General features: G+C 53.5%; 1 protein-coding gene across 3 annotated transcripts in view; it reads left to right on the plus strand.

The window, feature by feature from the left end:
- The window catches only part of NTM (neurotrimin), an 826,130-nt gene that overhangs the window by 241,815 nt on the left and 565,278 nt on the right, over nt 1–19,037 (plus strand). The window contains exon 2 of one of the 3 annotated variants that reach the window (XM_074356875.1): nt 13,677–13,795. The exons of the other annotated variants lie outside the window; for them this stretch is intronic. Within the exon in view, the coding sequence (XP_074212976.1) occupies nt 13,741–13,795 (55 nt within the window). The 5' untranslated portion in view covers nt 13,677–13,740. The remainder of the gene's footprint in view (nt 1–13,676; nt 13,796–19,037) is intronic. 3 annotated transcript variants of the gene reach the window in all.

A 19,037-nucleotide genomic window follows, 5' to 3' on the forward strand; every position in this document is an offset into this window, starting at 1 on the left:
GCTGACCCTTGAACAACACAAGGGTCAATCTTTCCGTAACTTATTGTCAGTTCAGAGGATACGATTCCTCTGCGTCAGTGGACTCAACCGTCCACTGACCGGGCAGTACTGTAGGACTTACTATTGAAAAATACGTGTGTATAAGTGGATCCATGCAGTTCAAACACGTATTGTTCAAGGATGGACTGGATTATGTCTTTTAAAATATGCATGTACAGTTCTTGTTTCCTCCGCTGGTTTGGAAGCTCCCCTTGGGAGGGTGAGACAGCCTTTCACGCCTTTCTTCCAGTAGGATCTTGGGTGGGCCTGTGGGGACTAGGTTATGTGGGGCATGCAGAATTGGTGAGCAGTTAATGTTGGGGGTCGGTCATGACCTCAGCACCATCCTACACCGTCTAAAATGTCCGTGATGCTTGCAGAGAGACATACAGCGCCCAGATTCTACTAAGGGTATGAAACCCCAAGATCAAGCTTAACTACAGATGTGTACGTACTAAACACAGTAGCACATTCTAAGAAGTCTTCTTGCTGTCGGCCCAGAAAAACAGGCAAGGGGGAAGTCCATTTTGTGGGTAGGCTTCAGGGGCAAATGCACACTGCTCGCCCAACACTGGGGCCGGCAGACTCTGCTCTGGGGGCCGGTGTGGCCTGTCACCTGTCTTTACAACACAATTTTACAGGAGCATGTCCCTGCTCACCCGCTGCGTGTGGCCCAGGCAGCCTCGTACTCCCTGCGCCAGCAGACTCTGTAGGGAGGCAGAGACGGTGTGACCCAGAAGCATCATCAATTTCTGTCTCCATTTTTGATGCAGGCGACTTCTAAACTTCACAGGGAAGAACATCTGAAAATCCAGCTTTTTCCCCAGACCTTAACCCATTTCCGTTTCCTCCTACAAATACCAGTTTGAAAAGATGTCCAGAACTTCCGTTTCTGTAAGTCAGTTACCTCCCCAGAATATTCAGAGCTGTGGTCTATTTAGAAGCAGATTTTTAGAGGAGGTTCCAGATTCTTTTTTCTTGTACTTTACCTTTTTATAGTACCTTTTCGTGTAAATCGTACTAAAATTCTTTGTGTATTGTCTCACACTTAGAATCTCTTTGCCAAGTCCTGCAGTTTGGCCGTGAATTTCTGGCGTACGTGCGATAACCGTCAGACAGTTCTGGTCCAACCAGAAACGTACAGTGGGAAATTGAAAAGAAATGAACCTGAGAGGAGGTTTCAATCTTGAATTTTTCAGCGTTTGGAGTTTTGTTTCAATTTTCACCTCCTATTCCCAGTAAGACGTATTTCCTTGTTCTCAGTATTGATTTTTATATTATAGAAGAAAGACAAGGATGTGCTCATGGTTTCTGGGCTGTGTCCACACTCTCATGTGCTCGCTAAGAAAAGAATGAAGCCCTAGGCCCTGAGCTATATGGAGCCAGAAAACATGAAAGGGGACATGTGACCAGAGCGTGGCTTGCAGGGCTCCCAGGCATAGGCTGTGCACAGGACGTTTAGCCTTCAGACCCACACGGTACCACCTGGTAACTCTGGGTTAACTCATCTTAAATCTCACACGTTTATCAGCAGGATTTGATCCCCCCACCCCTTCCCTTAGCTAAAGGTCAAGTGGATCGTGGAGAGGGGTCTGGAAACAGCAAGGTGATTCCTTGAGACTCAGAAGCATTTGATGTGGGGAAAATATAAGCCCTGGGCAAAGAAAGAATTTCACAGCTTTCTGCAGACGTGGGAGGCTCACTATTAAGGGGTTTCTTAAGTGCACGGAGGGACCCCAGAGGTTATTAAAGAGGGCTGGGGTGGCACTGTGCCTCTCCAGCCTTTGAGAAGGGCATCACGGAGGGCAACCGCCCCACTGTGTGTACAGCTGCAACGTAGGATGTTACAGGAAAGATACCTTTGGGGGAGCCACTTAGCTTCCAACACAAGGAAGGGCAGGCTGCAAAAAACACCTTGCGGAGGGAGCAAGCTGACAGACAGTGGGCCTCCCCATCTGCCGCTCATTTATTATACGTGATTTCATTAGATTCTCGCCAAATGTCTGAATTCTATAAGTCATCCTCAGTGAATAAATGATACAATTAAGACTTAGTAGAATTAAACGTTTGTCCAAAGATATGTAAAGGATTAACAGGACACAGATGCATATCTGATATTTCACTGCACCACCCCAGATAGAAATGCTAGTGCCCCAAGCTCTCCTGGGGACCAAGTTCACGAGAAGAAGCTGACTTTTATGCAGCCTATAGAGAAGCTTGCTTTTTGCTTTGTTTTGTTTTTGTTTAACCCAGTAGAAATGATGATTTTAATACTTTAGGTGATTTCCTTTAGTCATAGGTTGTGTCTCAATCTAAGACCATCTCAAGACCTGGTTTCTCTTGGTGACATGCTCTTAGCAGCCCATCTCCTTGAATTCTAAGTACACCAACAATCATACTGTGGGAGGAAGCGTGGGTGGCGGGCAGGTGAGCCACCATCACCCCGTCCTCCGTCTGTGCTGTACTTTCCTGTGTGACGCACAGAACCCGAGATGTGCTGCCATTTCTCTCAGGGAATATTCGTGAACTACTTTCTATGGTACGGAAGCATGAGCCAGAGACAGAGGGAGCCGTGGTCCCTGATGCTGGGCCCAGCATTGCTCGTTCCATCTTGTCGTCTGCCAGGGGCACAGAGACAGGCTGTCGTGCTGACGGCGACCTGCGTTCAGATAAGTACCGCCCCGCCCTCAGTCACCTCATAGTGAAAGATGGAGAGGCTTCCTTCCGTGAATCCTAAGCAGTAATGATAGTAATTAAAACACTGCACACGACGCCAATTAGTGGTCAGGGGGGTTTACGTAAATTAATTAAACCTAAAAGTCACTGCTTTGATAAGCATGTCTGAGTAGAGGGTAGAAGACATGTGTGGAGCTTCCAGAAATAGATCGCAGGCCATGTTCAGGTGCGGGCAGGAGGGAGAGTGGGAGTAAGAACTGTAAGGAGAAGGAGTGTAAGCACGCCCGGCCCTCTCAGCACCTGGAGAGAGCTCCGCGAGGCGTAATCTTGAAATGCATAGGCTGATAATTGCCTTAATCACCAGAGGAACATGGCTGAAATGCACTGAAATAAGCCATAAAACTCCTTACAAGATAACAAGATTCTATCTATTCTCCAAGGTCACGTTAGAGCTGCATAAGGTCAAGGAGTTAATCACCTCGTTCAGTAGAAGCACCTCAGATAAGAAACTGGTGTGTGTGTGCATGTGTGTGTGTGTAGTTTAAATCTTTCTAGAATCCAGGACAATAGAGATGGCCAGGTGGTGACAGTCTCTGAATAACCAATCATTTTGTACTTTCCTTTTTTAACTTCTGGAGCAAAAACGTCTGGGGCATTTGCTTTGCAGAGTTAGTGTTCCCTAGATGGACCCCTTCCCGTGTCATTCAGGTAAGCTGTCAATGGGTCAACGGCGGCGGCGGGCCGTGGCGTTAGAGGCTGGACAAACACCCCCCTTTCCCACTGGCCTAATGAAGCGAACCTTAGGCAGTTATACAGGGAAGAGGCTTAGGCATCACCTGCTCCTGCCCTGCAGTCTGCTGGATGAAGGAAACAAGGTCCAGGCAGGCGCAAGGCTGTCCAAAGCGCCACAGGTCGTTCCCGGCGTGGCGAAACCATGAGACGGTGCAGAGTGCGATATCCCGTATTGCACTAAGAGATCAGGTTCTCGGAGAGGGAAAGGCATGCCTGAAGGCAGCAAATGTCTTTTCCTGAAGATGAAATCTCTTTTACTCGCCAGGGATGCAAAGAGCAGTGCCCTTTTACACATGGAGGTCACGTGCTCACTCCTTACTCACCTAAGGTGTGGCCCGAGAGTTACGTTGGTTAAACCTGGCCTGGCTGCCGTTGCTTCTTTTGCATTTTTGTCCTCATCTGATGGGGTCTCCTCTGCTTCACCCTGCTCCCCTCTTCTCCATGGCTGCTGGGAAGCTCCACGTGGATCTGCATCTAAGACCAGCTCTGGACTTCCTCGGTTTCTCCATAAGGACTGAGGCACAGCAGAAATAACAGAACTGCCAAAGGATGTTTGTGGAGATAAGATGAGATTATATGACCCTGATTCATAGAAGGGTCCCAGCATAAAAGGTTATCATCATCATTATCATCATCAGTTTAAGACGGGTTGTGTTGAGGAATATTAGCAAAGAGCAATTGACTAGTTGGCCTCATTAAAGGAAATGAATTAAGTTGCAGCAGAAAAAAAAATCTAATTATTTTAAAAAGATAAAATTACTGGGAAATTCTGTTATTTAATTCAAAGGGAATACCTAAAAATCCCTCGGTACTCTTCTTGGGATAATGAATGAGTTACTGTTTAGAGCCAAGGGTTGACTGTAGTGTCAGCTCCGAGTGTTTTCGGGCATTTAGACACCATTCTTCGTCAATGAGTAACATGTACATTTAAATCTACTGGTCAGGAGCCCTCGTGTTGCCGTTTTGTTTTGTTGTTGCTGTTGTGTTTTAGGTCCAATGTGATTTACAAATCTGTAGATGGGAAAGATCAAGAATGCCGTCACGTTTCTAGTTAATAGAACAAGAAGCTCTAATTCCTGGTTTCTGCAACTGCCAGGTCCTCTTGGAAGAACTTAAGTTTGCTTTGTAAAAACAATTTAAATTAAGCTCCCAAGTATGTACTTACTGAGGGTTTACTTTGATAGATTCTGGGTAGGTGGTTATTGCAGGATGAATCCTCAGTAAATACATTTTTGATAGTCAGTTGATTTTCATTTCACACATGGTAGCCACCGCATGTATATCTAGTTGAAAAACAAACTGAAGACATACCCACCTGTTTTAAAACGACTCACTGAGCGTTAACTCCTGGCTGCTATCTGGACCGCTGTCAACTGGACGGAGCCGATAGCTCATTGTCCGTGGGGTGCCTGGTGGATGCCATGGGCTAGGACTTACTCAGCGCCATCTGTAAGATTCTTGGATGTGCACCCAGCTTGGGACCAGTAAGTCTAAATGTTGGCTTCCTAGGCTGAGGATAAACGAAGCGAACATAAAAACCAAACGGGAGCCCCGGGGAAGGGGTGCTTAGGGCTGGTCGTCAGCTGTGTTTCTCTGAGAAGCCCCGTGCGCCGCCGGCCGCGGGCTCGGAGTAGCTGCAGGTCATCGGTGGTGCCGCCGCTCTGATGCTCCTCCATCAGAATCCTCGGAGTTTGCGCACAGGAATCGGGGTCTGGATCTAGGCGTTAACGGCTTGTGACCTCGGGCAACTGAGGACCTCTCTAACGTCAGTTTCCTCCTTGTGAAATGGGGACATAAGGGAATACCGGTGTAGCAAGACTTCCTATCGAGTGCCACAGTGGGCGGTGCGCGTGAAAGGACCTTGACACTGCACAGCACGTGGATAGGGAGGCCATGATGGTGATGATGTTCCAGTGAGGAAAGTTTTGGCGTAATACACCTCGGTTTCTGATGACGCTTCCTTGGCAAACGGGTGGGTTTGCTGGGAAGGTGGGTGTCCAGATAACACTCAGATTTCCGGTGGCCACACACCCAAACTATACAAGACTGTGGTCCAGGCTCAAGTCCCTTGGCAGGGGGACCACACCCAAGCCCTCAGCTTCCAGGTGCTCGACCCACTCTTGCTGCTGATCTTTTTGGAAGATCGTCCCCCGCTCAGTAGGTAGTTTTGTCAAACATCTAGCAGTTCCACCTGGGGCAAGAGGCAGCAGACCCTCCTGCTCTGGGAGGAGCCAGAGAGGGTCCTGGGTTGGTGAGGGGGCTGTCCTTTTCCTCCACCGGGGCTCCGTAAAGTCAGGATTCTGGGGCTAGAAACTTGGAGGCGTGAAGGGGAGAGGGAGGAACCATCCCCACTCTGTCAGGAACAGAGGAGCAAACCAGCAAAGTTGCACCACACAGTGTGCGGGCTCCTCCCTGCAGGGGCAGGGGTCTCAGCAAGTCGAGGGGCAGGTGGCGGCCGTCACTCTGCCTTCGGGAAGCCGTTTGGAATGCAACTGGTGTGACTGCCTTCCTGTTTTACTGCTCTGCCAGACTGTTTATTGGAGCAGCCTTATTCCCAGTCTCCTAAAAATCCCCATAAAATCCACAGACCACGGGCTTTCACATCATCCCAGCTGCCAGGCTGCGCAAGGAGCCTCTGCGATTACTCGCCAGGGGCGGGGTCCAGCAGGCCTTGGGCCCCAGGTCCCCATGGACGTGTCCTGCTCTGCGGGACACGGAACTGGGCCCAGAAACGGGGAGGAGGGAGAAAGGAAGGAAGAGACCCCTTTTTGAAATTTTCCCCTTTTTCTGGGTCTTTTTCCGAACGTGCTCTTTTTGTGTGTCTCACGCGTCCGCCTGCACCTCGTGTCCCTTGGCCTCCGGGAGCCAGTGTGGGCGTTGGGAAGACAGCTTCGTAGTCCTGGCCATGGCCGCTGCGGGCCCTGGGGAGGCAAGGCTTGGCGGCTCGGCTGCAGCTGTGGGGGGATCGCTGATGAATTTCAAAAGCTGCCGTTGCTTTGGATGTGATCAGCAGTCACAGCGGGGCCCCTGTGTTTTACTGTATGAACAAGCTCAGAGGGAGGGAGAAAACGCAGCCCCTCCACTCCTCCCCTCCCCTCCCGCAGTGCGGCTGAGTGTGGGCGCTGGAAACGCGGCCCCCTCCTGCCGAGGGCCTGTGCCTGCCCCGAACAGAGCAATCCTGCGGGTAGGTAGAAAGCATGCAGTGCCACCGGCAGGCACCCCAGCTGCCACTGTCCCCAGATGTTTAGCCAGATGCAAAGGTCCGGGCAGAGAGCCTGGGGCCCCACATATGTAGAGTCCTGGAGCCGGTCCTGGAGGCCAAGGATCCAGATGGAGGTGATGCCCACGCCCCCGCTTCGGGCCCTGGCCCCTCGGCCTCTTACTGGCCCCTCCTGGGGAATGGCTTGTGGGTGACGAGATGCGTTTGTGATAAACTGTTGCTGAAAAGGGGCTGCAGGTGACAGAAGTCCAGGTTAGCACATCCTCCAGCCTCAACAGAAAGGTGGGTGTGGTGTTCACAGAAGGAGTTTATTAAGCCTTCCTTGATTAAGCATGTGTCTTACTCTCCGCTGGAAACTGTGACAGTCTCGCGGTTCCCTGCCCGTCAGACGGGTTATTCATCTGCGGATGGACAGCACACGTGTCTCCTTGGGCTTGTGACTGTCCTCGGGGCAGCGCTACCCGACCCCCTTGCTCCTGCCTCCGGACACTGTTTGTTGAGGGCGTGGGTTCCTTTCCAAAGGCGTCAAGTCAACCCCCGCAGCGGGAGCCGGGAAGAGGGCACCCGGCCTCCTCTCCCTCCTGCGGGGAGGCCCCTCTCACAGCACTCTCCACCAGGCCCGGCCTGGAAGAGCAGACAAGCCAGGGGGACGCCTTTCCTCAGTGGCAGGGCCAGGGCCCTGACGTCCGTTCCAGGGAAGCCTGGTAGGGTGCGGGGGTGGGGGCCTCACAGCCCCAGGAGATGCAGTTGTGATGGAGAACACGCCCTCCAGCCAGATCTCCTTTGAAGAGCCTCAGGGTCTGTCTGCTGTAAGGCTTCTCAAAGTCTGGTCCCCTACCAGCAGCGAGCGACAGCATCACTGGGAGCTCCTGGAGATGCAGGTTCTCAGGCCACAGCCCAAACCTGCGCAGTCGGAAACAGGTGGGAGGGGGGCGCTGGGGCCTGACAGCCTGCCCTTTAGCCAGCCCCCCGGGGGCCCCGTCCACACGGTGGGTCTCAGACATGACTGCAGGTCGGAATCACCTGGACCATTCTTTGAAATAGTGACGCCAGGCCCCACACCCAAGAATTCCGATTTGATCAGACTGGGTTTGGGGATTTTTAAAAACCTGCTCAGATGATTCTAACGGGCAGTGAAAATGGAAAGCCGCCAGTGACGTAGGAAGGGGGTCCTCAGACCCGGACCCCTGAGCTTTGCCTGCTGTGTTTTCAGTGTTCTGGAATTCTCAGCGGTGTGTGGGCGTCTGCCTGGTCCTGAAGGAAGCAGCTAAGCTGGCGCCTTTCACCTTCCTTTGTAGGGACAGCTCCCCGGGAACAGGGCCTGTGCAGCGAGCTGAGGTCAGCAACAGCCCGCGGGGCTTCCTGGAACACAGGGTGGCCTCTGGTGCGGCTGGCTTTGCACGGGTGGCCGTTCCCCACCTGTGCAGTGAGTGGGCTGGGCCGCATCCCTGCTCGTAGTCTCAGACCCCTCTCCTGACCACACCTCCGCTCCCAGTCCCCACCTAGGAGTGGTGGGGGAAGGAGGGTGGGGCTGGCGGAGGCCTTCCAGATGGCGAGCACAGGGTTGAGTCTGATTATGGAAACCAGGAGGTCTACTCACTGGAAAGAACAGAAAAATCTACCCAGCCCAGCTCTGTGTGAGGCAATGGGGAGAAAGGAAAGGCGATACTCAGAGGAATTCTGGTCTCAGGTGGGAGCCTCAGAGCAGCATGGAGACAGCTCCCTTCTGAAATGCTGGGACAACATCCTTTGCCTGCTTGGCATCTGCGCCAGCCTGTCGGCCACACTGCAGCTCTGGGAAGTCTCCTCCCTCCTCCAGGGACAGCGTGTACGGCCGGTCTCCCCATCCTCCCCTCGCCCCCCTGCATGCAGCAGATTCCAGCTAACGTTTCCCTGGGCCTCGGTTTCCCACCAGTGAAGTGTTAGTACCAGCCCTCTCTCTCCAGAGCGTGGAGAGGATGTGGGCGGGAGGGGTGGGAGTTCTTGCGTCTCAGCAGTTCTGCAGGGGCCGGGGTCGGGGGGGGGGCGCGGGGGCGAGTTAGAGCGATTCCACCCCACCCCCGTCCCACCTGGGGGTTGGCTGGATAAAAGGTTTTAAATCCGACCCACTCCCTTTAAGAATACCTGCCTAAAAATACCCCGTCTCTAGACGGATGCTCCCAGGTCCCTTTCCACCTCAGTAGACTCAAAAGGAATCCTTGCCGCCTTTCCTCCCAGCAGTGCAGCGTGGGCTGTGATGTGGCAGCTCTGATCAAGAGAATGACCACAGGCCTAGGGAGTCACTTTCCCAGTGGCGTGGCCGGAGGCAGGAGAGGGCACAGAGCCTGGTGGTTGCCGGGGAGAGGAGACCGAGGCTTGGGCACGGGTGGCCTACCAGAGAGAGGACGTTGGAGGGTGGGGGTCCAGGCTCCCGGGGTGGACATTCAGGTTCCCAGTTTGCAGAGTGGGGTGTATGAGCAGGGCAGGAGAGGAGGGACACTGCCAGCCCTGGACCCGAGCACTTGTCTTCTCCTCCAAGGCCCGATGGCCATCACAGGGAGGGCTTGAGAAGAACTAGTCTTGCCTCAAGACTAGAACCAGTCTAGGGCCCAAGTTTGGACTAAGTATGGACACTGCCATATGAACCCTTGTCCTGGGAGAGGACCCATTCCTGAAGAAAGCATGCTTGGAATGTGTACCTTTTAGATTTGCCTGCATCCTCTGTGCTCTGAGTCATCCTGGTGGTGAAGCATCCTTTCTCTCTCTCTCCTTTTTTTTAATTGAAGTATAGTAAGTTTACAATGTTGCATGAATTTCTGGTATACAGCATAATGCTTCACTCATACATGTACATACATATATTCGTTTTCATGTTCTTTTTCATTATAGGTTACCACAAGGTTTTGAATATAGTTCCCTGTGCTGCACAGTAGGACCTTGTTGTTTATTTTATATATAGTTGTTAGTATCTGCAAATCCCGAACTCCCAATTTATTCCTTCCCACCCACTTCACCACCCTGGTAACCATAAGCTTGTTTTCTATGTCTGTGAATCTATTTCTGTTTTGTAAATAAGTTCATTTGTCTTATTTTTTTTTTTTTGGATTCCACATATAAGTGACTTCATATGATATTTTTCTTTCTCTTCCTGGCTTATTTCACTTAGAATGACAATCTCCAGTTCCACCCACATTGCTGCAAATGGCATTATTTTGTTCTTTTTTATGGCTGAGTAGTATTCCATTGTATACATGTACCACAGCTTCTTTACCCAGTTATCTATCAATGGGAGCATCCTTTCTTAGCTCTCAGAGACGGAGTTGCATCCTGGCCTTGGGACTGGATGGCCTAACAGAGTTCCTTTATTCCCAGGGTTAAAATGAGGATTAAAGATCCAGAGAAGGAGAATCTCTTCAGTAGAAACAGTTGTGAACAACTGGGAGGTCACCACCTGTGGTTTGACACAGACAAAAAAAATCACTGAGATGGGTGGGGCTCGCAGCACCTTGAGTGGAGACAGTGTCAGGTTAAGCCATCTGCAGAGTCAGCGCCTGCCCAGGTCCCGAGCCCTTCAGAAAGGCGAGCGCCTGAGCCTGCCTTAGATTCAGGGATGGTCAGTGGGGAACTCCGCTGCAGAAGAACCCTGCAGGGCAGGAGGCAGGAAACTAGGCAGCCTGCCCTTGCCGTGGGGGGACAGGGGACGCGGGGAGGGCAGCGAACTCGTAACGCAGCTTTGCAGCGGGAGATGCTCAGAAAGGGCCAGTCTCTCCTGTGACGGTCTCCCTGGTCCTCTCCACCCAAGTCCAGTTTGTTTCCCTTTACGTTATTCTCAGCAACCAAATGAAAGCGGCAGGCGCTGTGTCCCCTGGTGGCCCCCGTGCCTGGCCCCGTCCTGATAGCCCCGATGCCGAATTGTAATCCAGCATATCCTGGTCTGCTTTCCCCTCCAGCCCAGACGAGGCGGGAATCACGTGTTTCATCTCCGCGTCCCCAGAGCTCTCACAGAAGCGGGTGTAATTAGATCCGCAATCCCTTATCCACAATTCCAAATTCCAGAAGGTCTGAGAACCTGAAGTCTTCTCGCAGGGGAAGCTGGGCGAGGTGTTGGTAGGTTTGCAGCGTCAGGATGTCGTAGCCGAGTGGAGACGACGCTCATAAACGTCAGGAGGGGTGAAACGCTAAATGCCGGTGCTCGGAGGAGGGAGGGGTACCCCGGGAGGGGGGCAGAGGCCTCGCGGCTCATGGGCGGGGTTTAAATTGTAGGCACGCGTTCCGAAGGCGAGGGGGTGCTGGGGAGGTGAACGTGGGACAGCGTGCGTGGCTTTCTGGGCATTTCCCGCACTGTCTGGAAAGTTTCCTCCCTTCCCATAGAGTTGTCCAGTTCTCCCAGGGCTGGGACGTTGGCCAGTTTTTTTCCATTCTTGCCACGTAGCCCAGAAAAAGGCTCTCTGAGGACGACCCAGAGCTTTCCTATTTGGCAGGAAATAATTCTGGCCTTACACACAGAATGTGGTCAAGAATACAGCTGGCCCCTGAACCAAGCGGGTTTAAGCCTCACGGCCCGCTTCGATGTGGGCTTTCCTCAATCGCAGATACCACAGCGCTGCCCGATGCGCGGCTGGCCGCATCCCGGGTGGGGCCCGCAGGCACGGCAGGGCGGCTTTGGGATTTAGGAGGGTTTCTGACTGTGGGGCGGGCCCACACTCCTAACCCCTGTGCTGTTCGAGGGTCAACAGCATTTTCTTGAATAAATGAAAACTTTAAAAATGCAACTTTTTAAATGAATAAGCCTTATTTTTTATTTTTGTTAGAGCAGTTCCAGGTCCCCCACAATGCAGCGGGAAGGACAGACCCCACCCCCACTGATGAAGGGCCCCCGTTACAAACACCCCCCCGAGTGGAACGTGGGTTACGTTTATGTTCCTACGTTAACACATGATTTTGACACCCCTTTGTCATCACGTAAGAGCAGGGACAGAGGCAGACGAGGCGTTGCCCCCCCACCCCGGTCTCCTGCCCCCACCCGGGGCGCCTCGCTCTGCGAGAATCTTGCCCGGCCAGGCCTGGCAGAGCGGAGGCGGGACCGGGTTACAATCCTTGAAAGGTGTCAGCACGGAGAAGGCAGAGGGGAACTCGCAGGCACAGACGTTACAGACGGGAAAAGCCCTACAGGGCGCCTTCCCTCCCTCGGGGGCCAGGCACACCCCGCCGGGCCGTGCTCCCCCTGCGGGAAACAGAAGCGCGCTGGCCTCGCCGGCTCCCGGGGCAGACGGAGCAGCCCTGTTTCTCTGATTCTTCCCAGGAATGCAGCCCAAAGACAGCAGCACTGAACACCACGCCCTTAAAACTCTTCGCTCTTGACAGGTCACAAAGCACATTTCAAGAACCGTCAGAGCCTCGTCGCGCCCCGATGGCGCGTGCAGGGTGTGAGGAGGTCTCTCCGTCCCAGGTGAGGGGCTGAGGTGGCCCAGGGGGCGGGCCCTCTCCCCTTAGGGGACGGATGGAGCCGGCGGTGGGATGCCGAGTTCTGGGCCGTGCTTCCCACAGGGCCGGAGGGAGGGGGCGTCCCTCTCGTGGTCCCCTGGCCACAGCCCTGATAAAACCAGATCAGTTGTTCACAGTGTGACACCCATAAAAGCAACAACACGACCATCCGTTGAACCAGAGAAGACGGCTTTGATTTGTGTGCAGGAAGGAAAGTTCCCGAGTCAGATCATTTTAGGAGAAGCTTAAGCGTGGCTCTTCCGCAAGGACCTTCTCCAAGCCTCTGGTGCACTGATGTGGTCATGGATCTCCAGGAGAGGCAGCGTGCAGCAGATCTCCCTTCCTGAGGCCGTTCCGCCTCGATCCCGTTCTTGGCAGGCCTTCTTGGGTGGAGAACTTCCGGGGGAAAGAACGTAGCGTTGGAACGGGTCACGTGGGGGTCCTCCAGAGAGGTTCTCGGAGAAGCCTGGGGGAGAAAAAGCGGAAGACTAAACTCTCCAAGAAGAGGCTCCAAAGAGCTGAATTATTCAGGCATAATAAGAAAAGGATGCTGGCAGGCCACTAAAATTGACTTAAACTATTTGGCAAGTGAGGGGGTTTGGTGTCTGGTGTGGTGAGGGGCCGACCTTGGAAGGTCAGGGCCCTGAGCTGGGTTTTCCAGTGTCAGAGCGAGGGGGTCACTGGGCTGCAAGGAACCTTCCCTGCGAAGGCTGAGAGCCTTGGAGGCCGTGAGCCAGGCAACGTGGGGACCCCGCATCCCTGGTCTGCAGACAGAGGGCCTCCTAGGACATGAATGGACCAGGCTGGACCCCACTTGCAGGCAGGGGACCGGAGAAGACCACCCACGCAGGTCTCAGCTGGGCTCACAGTCCTGAGTTAACGAGTGATTTCTCTGGACCCTCAGCACTAAGGGGAAGCTTGGATGCTGTGTGACAAAGCGGGGCAGGGATAGAGGCCTTGGGTGAGTTCACTCCAGCCTGGAAGGGTGAGGGGGAGGTGGACGAGGAGGGGAGAGAGATGCAGAGCCAGAGGCATCAGAAGGAGCCCCAGAGCCCCAGGAAGAGTCACCCTGTGGGGAGCTGTGACCTCCTCCCACGCAGGCACCGCCAGCACTGACCGCCGTCCCGATGCACCGCCCCCCATGAGAGAGGGTGCTCCTCTCGGCCACGTCCAGCTCCCTTGGTCTCCGCGGTTGCTGGTCCTCCCTCCTCCTCCTGACCTTTCCTCAGTGAAGAGGGGAATCGGTGTTGCGGGGCCAGGGTGGCGAGGAGGGACCGGCTGCCACCACAAAACAAAAGATCAGGAGGGCAGCGTGGGCCCTGGGGAGGGGCCTCCTGCAAAGTCCCGACTTTCGCTCAATGCAGAGGCAGGATTAAAAAATAGTTCCCACCTATTGTTATGGTTTCAAAGTCAGAAGCTGGCCTTGCTTTCAAAGACCTTGTGTGTAACGTGATGCATCGCTTTCTCTCTGTCTCTCTCCTTATAGGTAAGTGACATTTCACTCTGCTCATCCCCAAGGCAAAGTTGGATGTTTTTAAAGTGGAAAAAAAATGATCGGAAAAGAGACGGGGAAGGTGGGCAGAGGTGGCCGTCGGGGCGGCACAGGTAGGTGCATGCGAGATCCCCGCCCTTTGCGCAGACAGAGGGGAAGGGGAGCCCCCACCCCCCGAGTCGGAGGTGGGTGCCTCTCCCCAGGACGAGAGGTCCGGGGCGTGGCCGTGCTTTGAGACAGAGGCGCCTTCGCTGCTGGAGAGCGGCCTGCTCTGTAGAGCAGAGCTGTTGCCAAGGTGTCTGCCTCTGGTGAGGTTTCCGGTTGGGGTTTTGCGTCCCAATGTCTCGTATCAGCTACTTTGTGTGCATTGGTGGTAGAGGCAGTCAGGGAGACCGTGCTGGCTTCTGAGGAGCAGAATTCAAACACCCCAAGTGGGAAAACCAGGAACGGGAAGACGAACATTCCTGTTATGATGAGACTGCAAATGGCATGGTAGTTTCTGGGCAGAAAGGAGGTTTGTGGGGAAACTGACACCCTCTGGGACATTAAGAGTCATTTATTTAATTTCAAGGTCGGTCTAGTGACCGCGGACGTATTTTTCTGTTCCTGCTGGTCACCGAGGCCGCGACACCACTTCTGTCCTCTGTAGCCCGCGGCAAAGCGGCCTCCCAGGGCTGGCGGCGGGTCGTCGTTACCGCCGCCTCGCCTCTTCTGGGTCGTTCAGGGGAGGCTTTCTGAAGTTCAAGATGAGTTTGGGCTTTGGGCTGTTCTGAAATTCAGCTGCTCTCCCCTAAGATTAAAGCGGAAGGATCCTTATTTTTCTTGTAACTTGCGAACGATCTGCTGACATAAATGACTGATGGCTCTGCCCGCGCGTGTCTGCTATTTTCTTGGAGAGAAAGAAGAAAGAATTGTAAGGTATCCTATTTAATAGTCTATAAATCTAGGCGGGGAGCACACGACTCAGGTCAGCAAAGGTGTTCAAAATGCACGGTGCCATCGCGACCACAGAATTGATTGGGGGCTGGTTTGGGAGGAAGGGGAGACAGACAGAAACCACTCCATCTGTGGTCCTCAGGGGGGCAGTTCTCATCCACACACCAGAGACACATCTGCAGACAAGAGAAATGTCAGAAAGAGGCAAAAATACCAGAATTTGTTATTTAAGGTGTTTAACTCCATTTCTAAAATTTGGATACTCTGTTGTTGTTTTTTTAATTCTCTTTCCCTCAATTTCAACAAAGAGGACCAAAAAAAGGCACAAAATGCCACTTTTTTCCCTCTGAAACGGGGCAGCTTCACTGTATGTGGGAAACCACTCTTCTCTTCACGACGTTACAGCCCAGTCGTGGGGGCTTTCGTCACACGCGCACGGCAGGCGCGGTACCTCGGGGCGCGTGCTCCCGGCTGCAGGCAGGCCTGGGAATGCTTCGTGGTATCTGCCCTGAATAACAGGGAATTAAACTGTGGTCTGTCTGATCCTTGTCCAAGAGGGAGCTCTGTGCCCCGCAGTCTGCTTTGAAAATGGAGAAAAACTGCAGTCAAGAAGCAACCCTAGATCCTACCCACCAGGGAATACAGAGACGGGCGCCCAGCCACAGGGCTTTCTGTAGCTCCTTTGTCACAAAGTGCAGGAGTTCTCTTTGCTGCCTTTGGGTCGAGGTTGATGGAGTCATTGACTTTTTTGGAAAATTCATCTCTTTTTGAAATTTGTCAACAGAATAAGGGCTGCAACACAGTTCCTCCTTTGCCTTGATTTTCTGCCTTTTATGCAGACAGCAAGGGAGGGGGGAAGGGCCGGCATTCACCCCCGGCTTCCCCTCCGGACACCCTCGTCTGCCCCCTCAGCTCAGAGGCAGGGGCGCTGAGAGGCCAGGCTGTTGTAAGGGATGAAGTCAGTGCCTCGGAATCTCCTGTCAATAAGGAGGTCCTGGAATGTACGTTAGTTCCACAAGGGCGAGTGCCGCGGGGGGTGTAAGCACAACGGGAGTGTTTGAGTGGGTTCCACACACTCTGATCCTCAGAAATGTGGGAATAAAACCCCACCTGCACCTGCCTTACAAGCAGCACATCTCAGCGTCGCTGTGCCCTGCAGAACAGGAAAGGACGGTGCGTGCACACACAGTCAGCCCCAGGCACACCAACACCGCGCACACTCACAGCGCACACGTGCGTAATTTCAGGTGCAAACACACCGAGCTGCGATGTCGCCTTCGAAAGGTGACAAGGGGTGAAGACTCTCGTCAGAACCAGACCCGCCCTCTCGTTTCCCACGACACTCAGGTGTGCTGCGTTTCGCTCCCCCATCACTCCCCCGGGCCGTGCCCGCGCACTGTGTTTACTTCACAGCGGGGTCGCCGAAAGCCGGCGTCTTCCTTTGCTTCGGAACCCACCGATCCGTCCTCCGGGGGGCACAGCAGATCACGTGGGGTCCAGCTCTGGTTCCCCTCCCTCTTTGACTCTCCACCCCGGGTTCTGCGGCCCCCCTTGATCCCTCTGTCCATCCGTCCACACTGGTTATGGCCTGGAGGAAGGGACAGGCCTGTCCACAGAGTTTGTGCTTCCTGGACACTGGGGCCTCCAGCTGTCCGGAGGCAGCCGCGAGCGTGAGGTGGTCAAGACTGAAACAAAGGGTGTGTCCACTTCCACACGCCCCGCCTCTGCCAGCTTCGCGAAGCCTGTTATGGGGGCAGCTGGAGCCCCACTCTTCCAGCAACGCCCATTGTTATGTTCCTTTAAAGCTAGCCTTCGTGAATTTCAGCCACCATGCTAAACCACACACACACGTTTCATTTTCAAACAATCCTACAGTGTTGCTTTTATCATCTTCTTTTTACAAACAAGGAAATCAAGGCTTAAAGAGACGAGATCATTTGCCCAAGGGCACCTGACCTTGCAGCTTAAATTTGAGCCTGCATCTCCGTCACTATGACATCCATGCTCTTAACCGCTTGTGCGCTGCCCACACCAGCTGGACTAGCCCAGGAGAGGGAGGCCCACAGGGAGGGAAAGGCTGCAGACCACCCTGGACTGGCTCCTTTCTGGCTGTGTAGACCAGCCCAGCTCTGGACCCAGCAGGCACCCTCTGGACGGGGCCTTGGAGGAGCCAGCACAGGGAGGTGGAAGAGAACTGGACACAGGCTTAGAGGAACTTGGGTTTGAAGCCTGAATGAACCTGCCATTGATTCGCTGTGTGATTCCAGGCAATTTATTTAATTCCCTGAGCCTCTTCCATCATGACAAAGTCACATGAGGTGTAACGCTGTTTATAAGCTTCACGGGGGACCCTCCAGAGAAAAGCACCAGGGAAAGGGTGCTGTGACAACACGTGCTCCCCCTCACTGCCTCAGCAACCCCTCTCAGTCTGGCTCCCCAGATCGCGAAGCCTAGTTCTTGATTTTTTTTTTCTGATGAGGTCTAGAATTTTTGCCAAGAGCAAGGAACAGCTCTTGGCAGCTTTCTGAGTCTTCACATCCTTTCAATACAGGCCTAGTGGAGAGCAAAATTAGCCTGCCAATCACTCAGAAAAGTGTGGGCCCCAGGAAATTAAACCCCCCTCTCTCCAGCTGTCTCCCCCCACGTGCCAGGTACCAAATGAATACACGGGCCACACATTTCCATTCCTGTCCCTCCTCCCTGTATGTTAATTGGATCATTTTAGCAGAAGAAAACAAACCAAGTGGCTGTGAGATGTAGTTCATTATCCCCAAAGGCCAGCAGGTTACAGAGCTCGGTCAGCGGGAAGGTGGGCGTGGCCCTCTTACGTCATTCTCTTGGATCAGAGCATCTTCGTTTTCTAGCAATATTTAAAAGACACCTTTTTACGCTTGACAGCTTCCCTTCACAGCAGACAGAAAGGGGAGAGGCGGACAAAGGGAACAGGGCCACTCAGCACACACCCTGGGAGCTCAGGCGGCTGACCTGGTTCTCCTGGAATCCATGTCCTATTTGGCGTCTGTTTGGCTCCTGGGACAGAACCCACGTAGCTGCTTTCTGCAGACCACACGTGGGTACCCTGCGTGCAGCTGGGGAGCTACTCTCTACATGCTTCCTGTGCTTGCTGGGGGCCTCACACCTCCCCTGCTGTCCCGCAGGGGACTCAGGGAAGATCTCTGCCCACTGGGGACAGCCTTTCTGTAGCTCGTCTCTGGAGTGAGGTGTCTTAATCCTGACATTGGCCTAATTCAGAGTAAAAGTCTTTTTTCCATCGCAGAGTGAAAAATATTTTAGATACACAGTGGTTGCACTGATGTGAACAGCCAAGTGTAGCTCCCATGACAAGTGAGCACACGGGGCTTTATCTTCACCATGTGGTCACTGTTACAGGACTCACCTGTGTCCCCTCCAAAATCCATGTGTTGAAGCCCTAACCCCCAGTGCTTCAGGCTGTGACTGTGTTTGGAGACAGAGCCTTTAGAGGGGTGATTAAGGTAAACTGAGGTCATATGGGTGGGCCAGCACCCATGTGACTGGTGTTCTCGTAGGAAGAGGGCATCAGGGCACACACAAACATAAAGGGAAGACGGGGTAAGGACCCGGAGAGGACGTGGCCCCCTGTAAGCCACGAGGGGAGGCTCAGAATAAAGCCAACACCCAGATACCTCGATCTGAGGCTTCTCACCGCTGGTGTGCACCACACTCTTGTTTGAAGCCGTTCCGTCTTCCCACTGCCCGCATCTTGATTGGTTCAACTCCAAGTGCACCTTCCCTCCAGGTTCTTAGTATCTAGCTCACCATGCAAACTGCTTCTGATGCCTCCTGTAGCTCAGGCCTCAAAGTAACAAAGGGTGGCTACTGACATCCCTCTTATGTGGATGAGAATGTGCAGCCCAGAGAGGTTAAGCGTCTGGAGTAAAGACACACAGCACCCACATAAAGAGGCAGGGTTGAACTCATGTCTCTTTACTTCCAGAGATGAGGCTACAGATAATATGTCATATGACACCACAGACCCAGGGTGGAGGACCCTGGGGACACTTTGGGTCATACAGATGCGGACATACCTCTTAAAGCATTTACAGCCTGGATGGGGTGTTCGAGGGTTCCCAGGTACACATTGTATAGACTGAGAGTTGAGGTTAAAAAACAAACCCACACCTGGATTGCATGGTCCAGGTGCCCACATCCCCAGGCTGTGTCCCCTTGCCCGCCACATACAGCCCTGGGTGGAGAAGGGGCAGAGCCGGGGTGGCCACGGCTGTGAGCCGTCCTGGCCTTTCTCCTGTCGAACAGGAGTGAGGTGGGGGGTGTAATGAGGCCAAAGCAGAGACTTGAGACGACGAGCGTTTCCCCCTTTTAATCCCCAATTTTGGACAAACACGGGGCCCAGGGTGAGTGAGGGAATTAAATTAACGA

Source organism: Camelus bactrianus, chromosome 33 (assembly GCF_048773025.1).
Source record: "Camelus bactrianus isolate YW-2024 breed Bactrian camel chromosome 33, ASM4877302v1, whole genome shotgun sequence".
Taxonomy (NCBI): Eukaryota; Metazoa; Chordata; class Mammalia; order Artiodactyla; family Camelidae; genus Camelus; species Camelus bactrianus.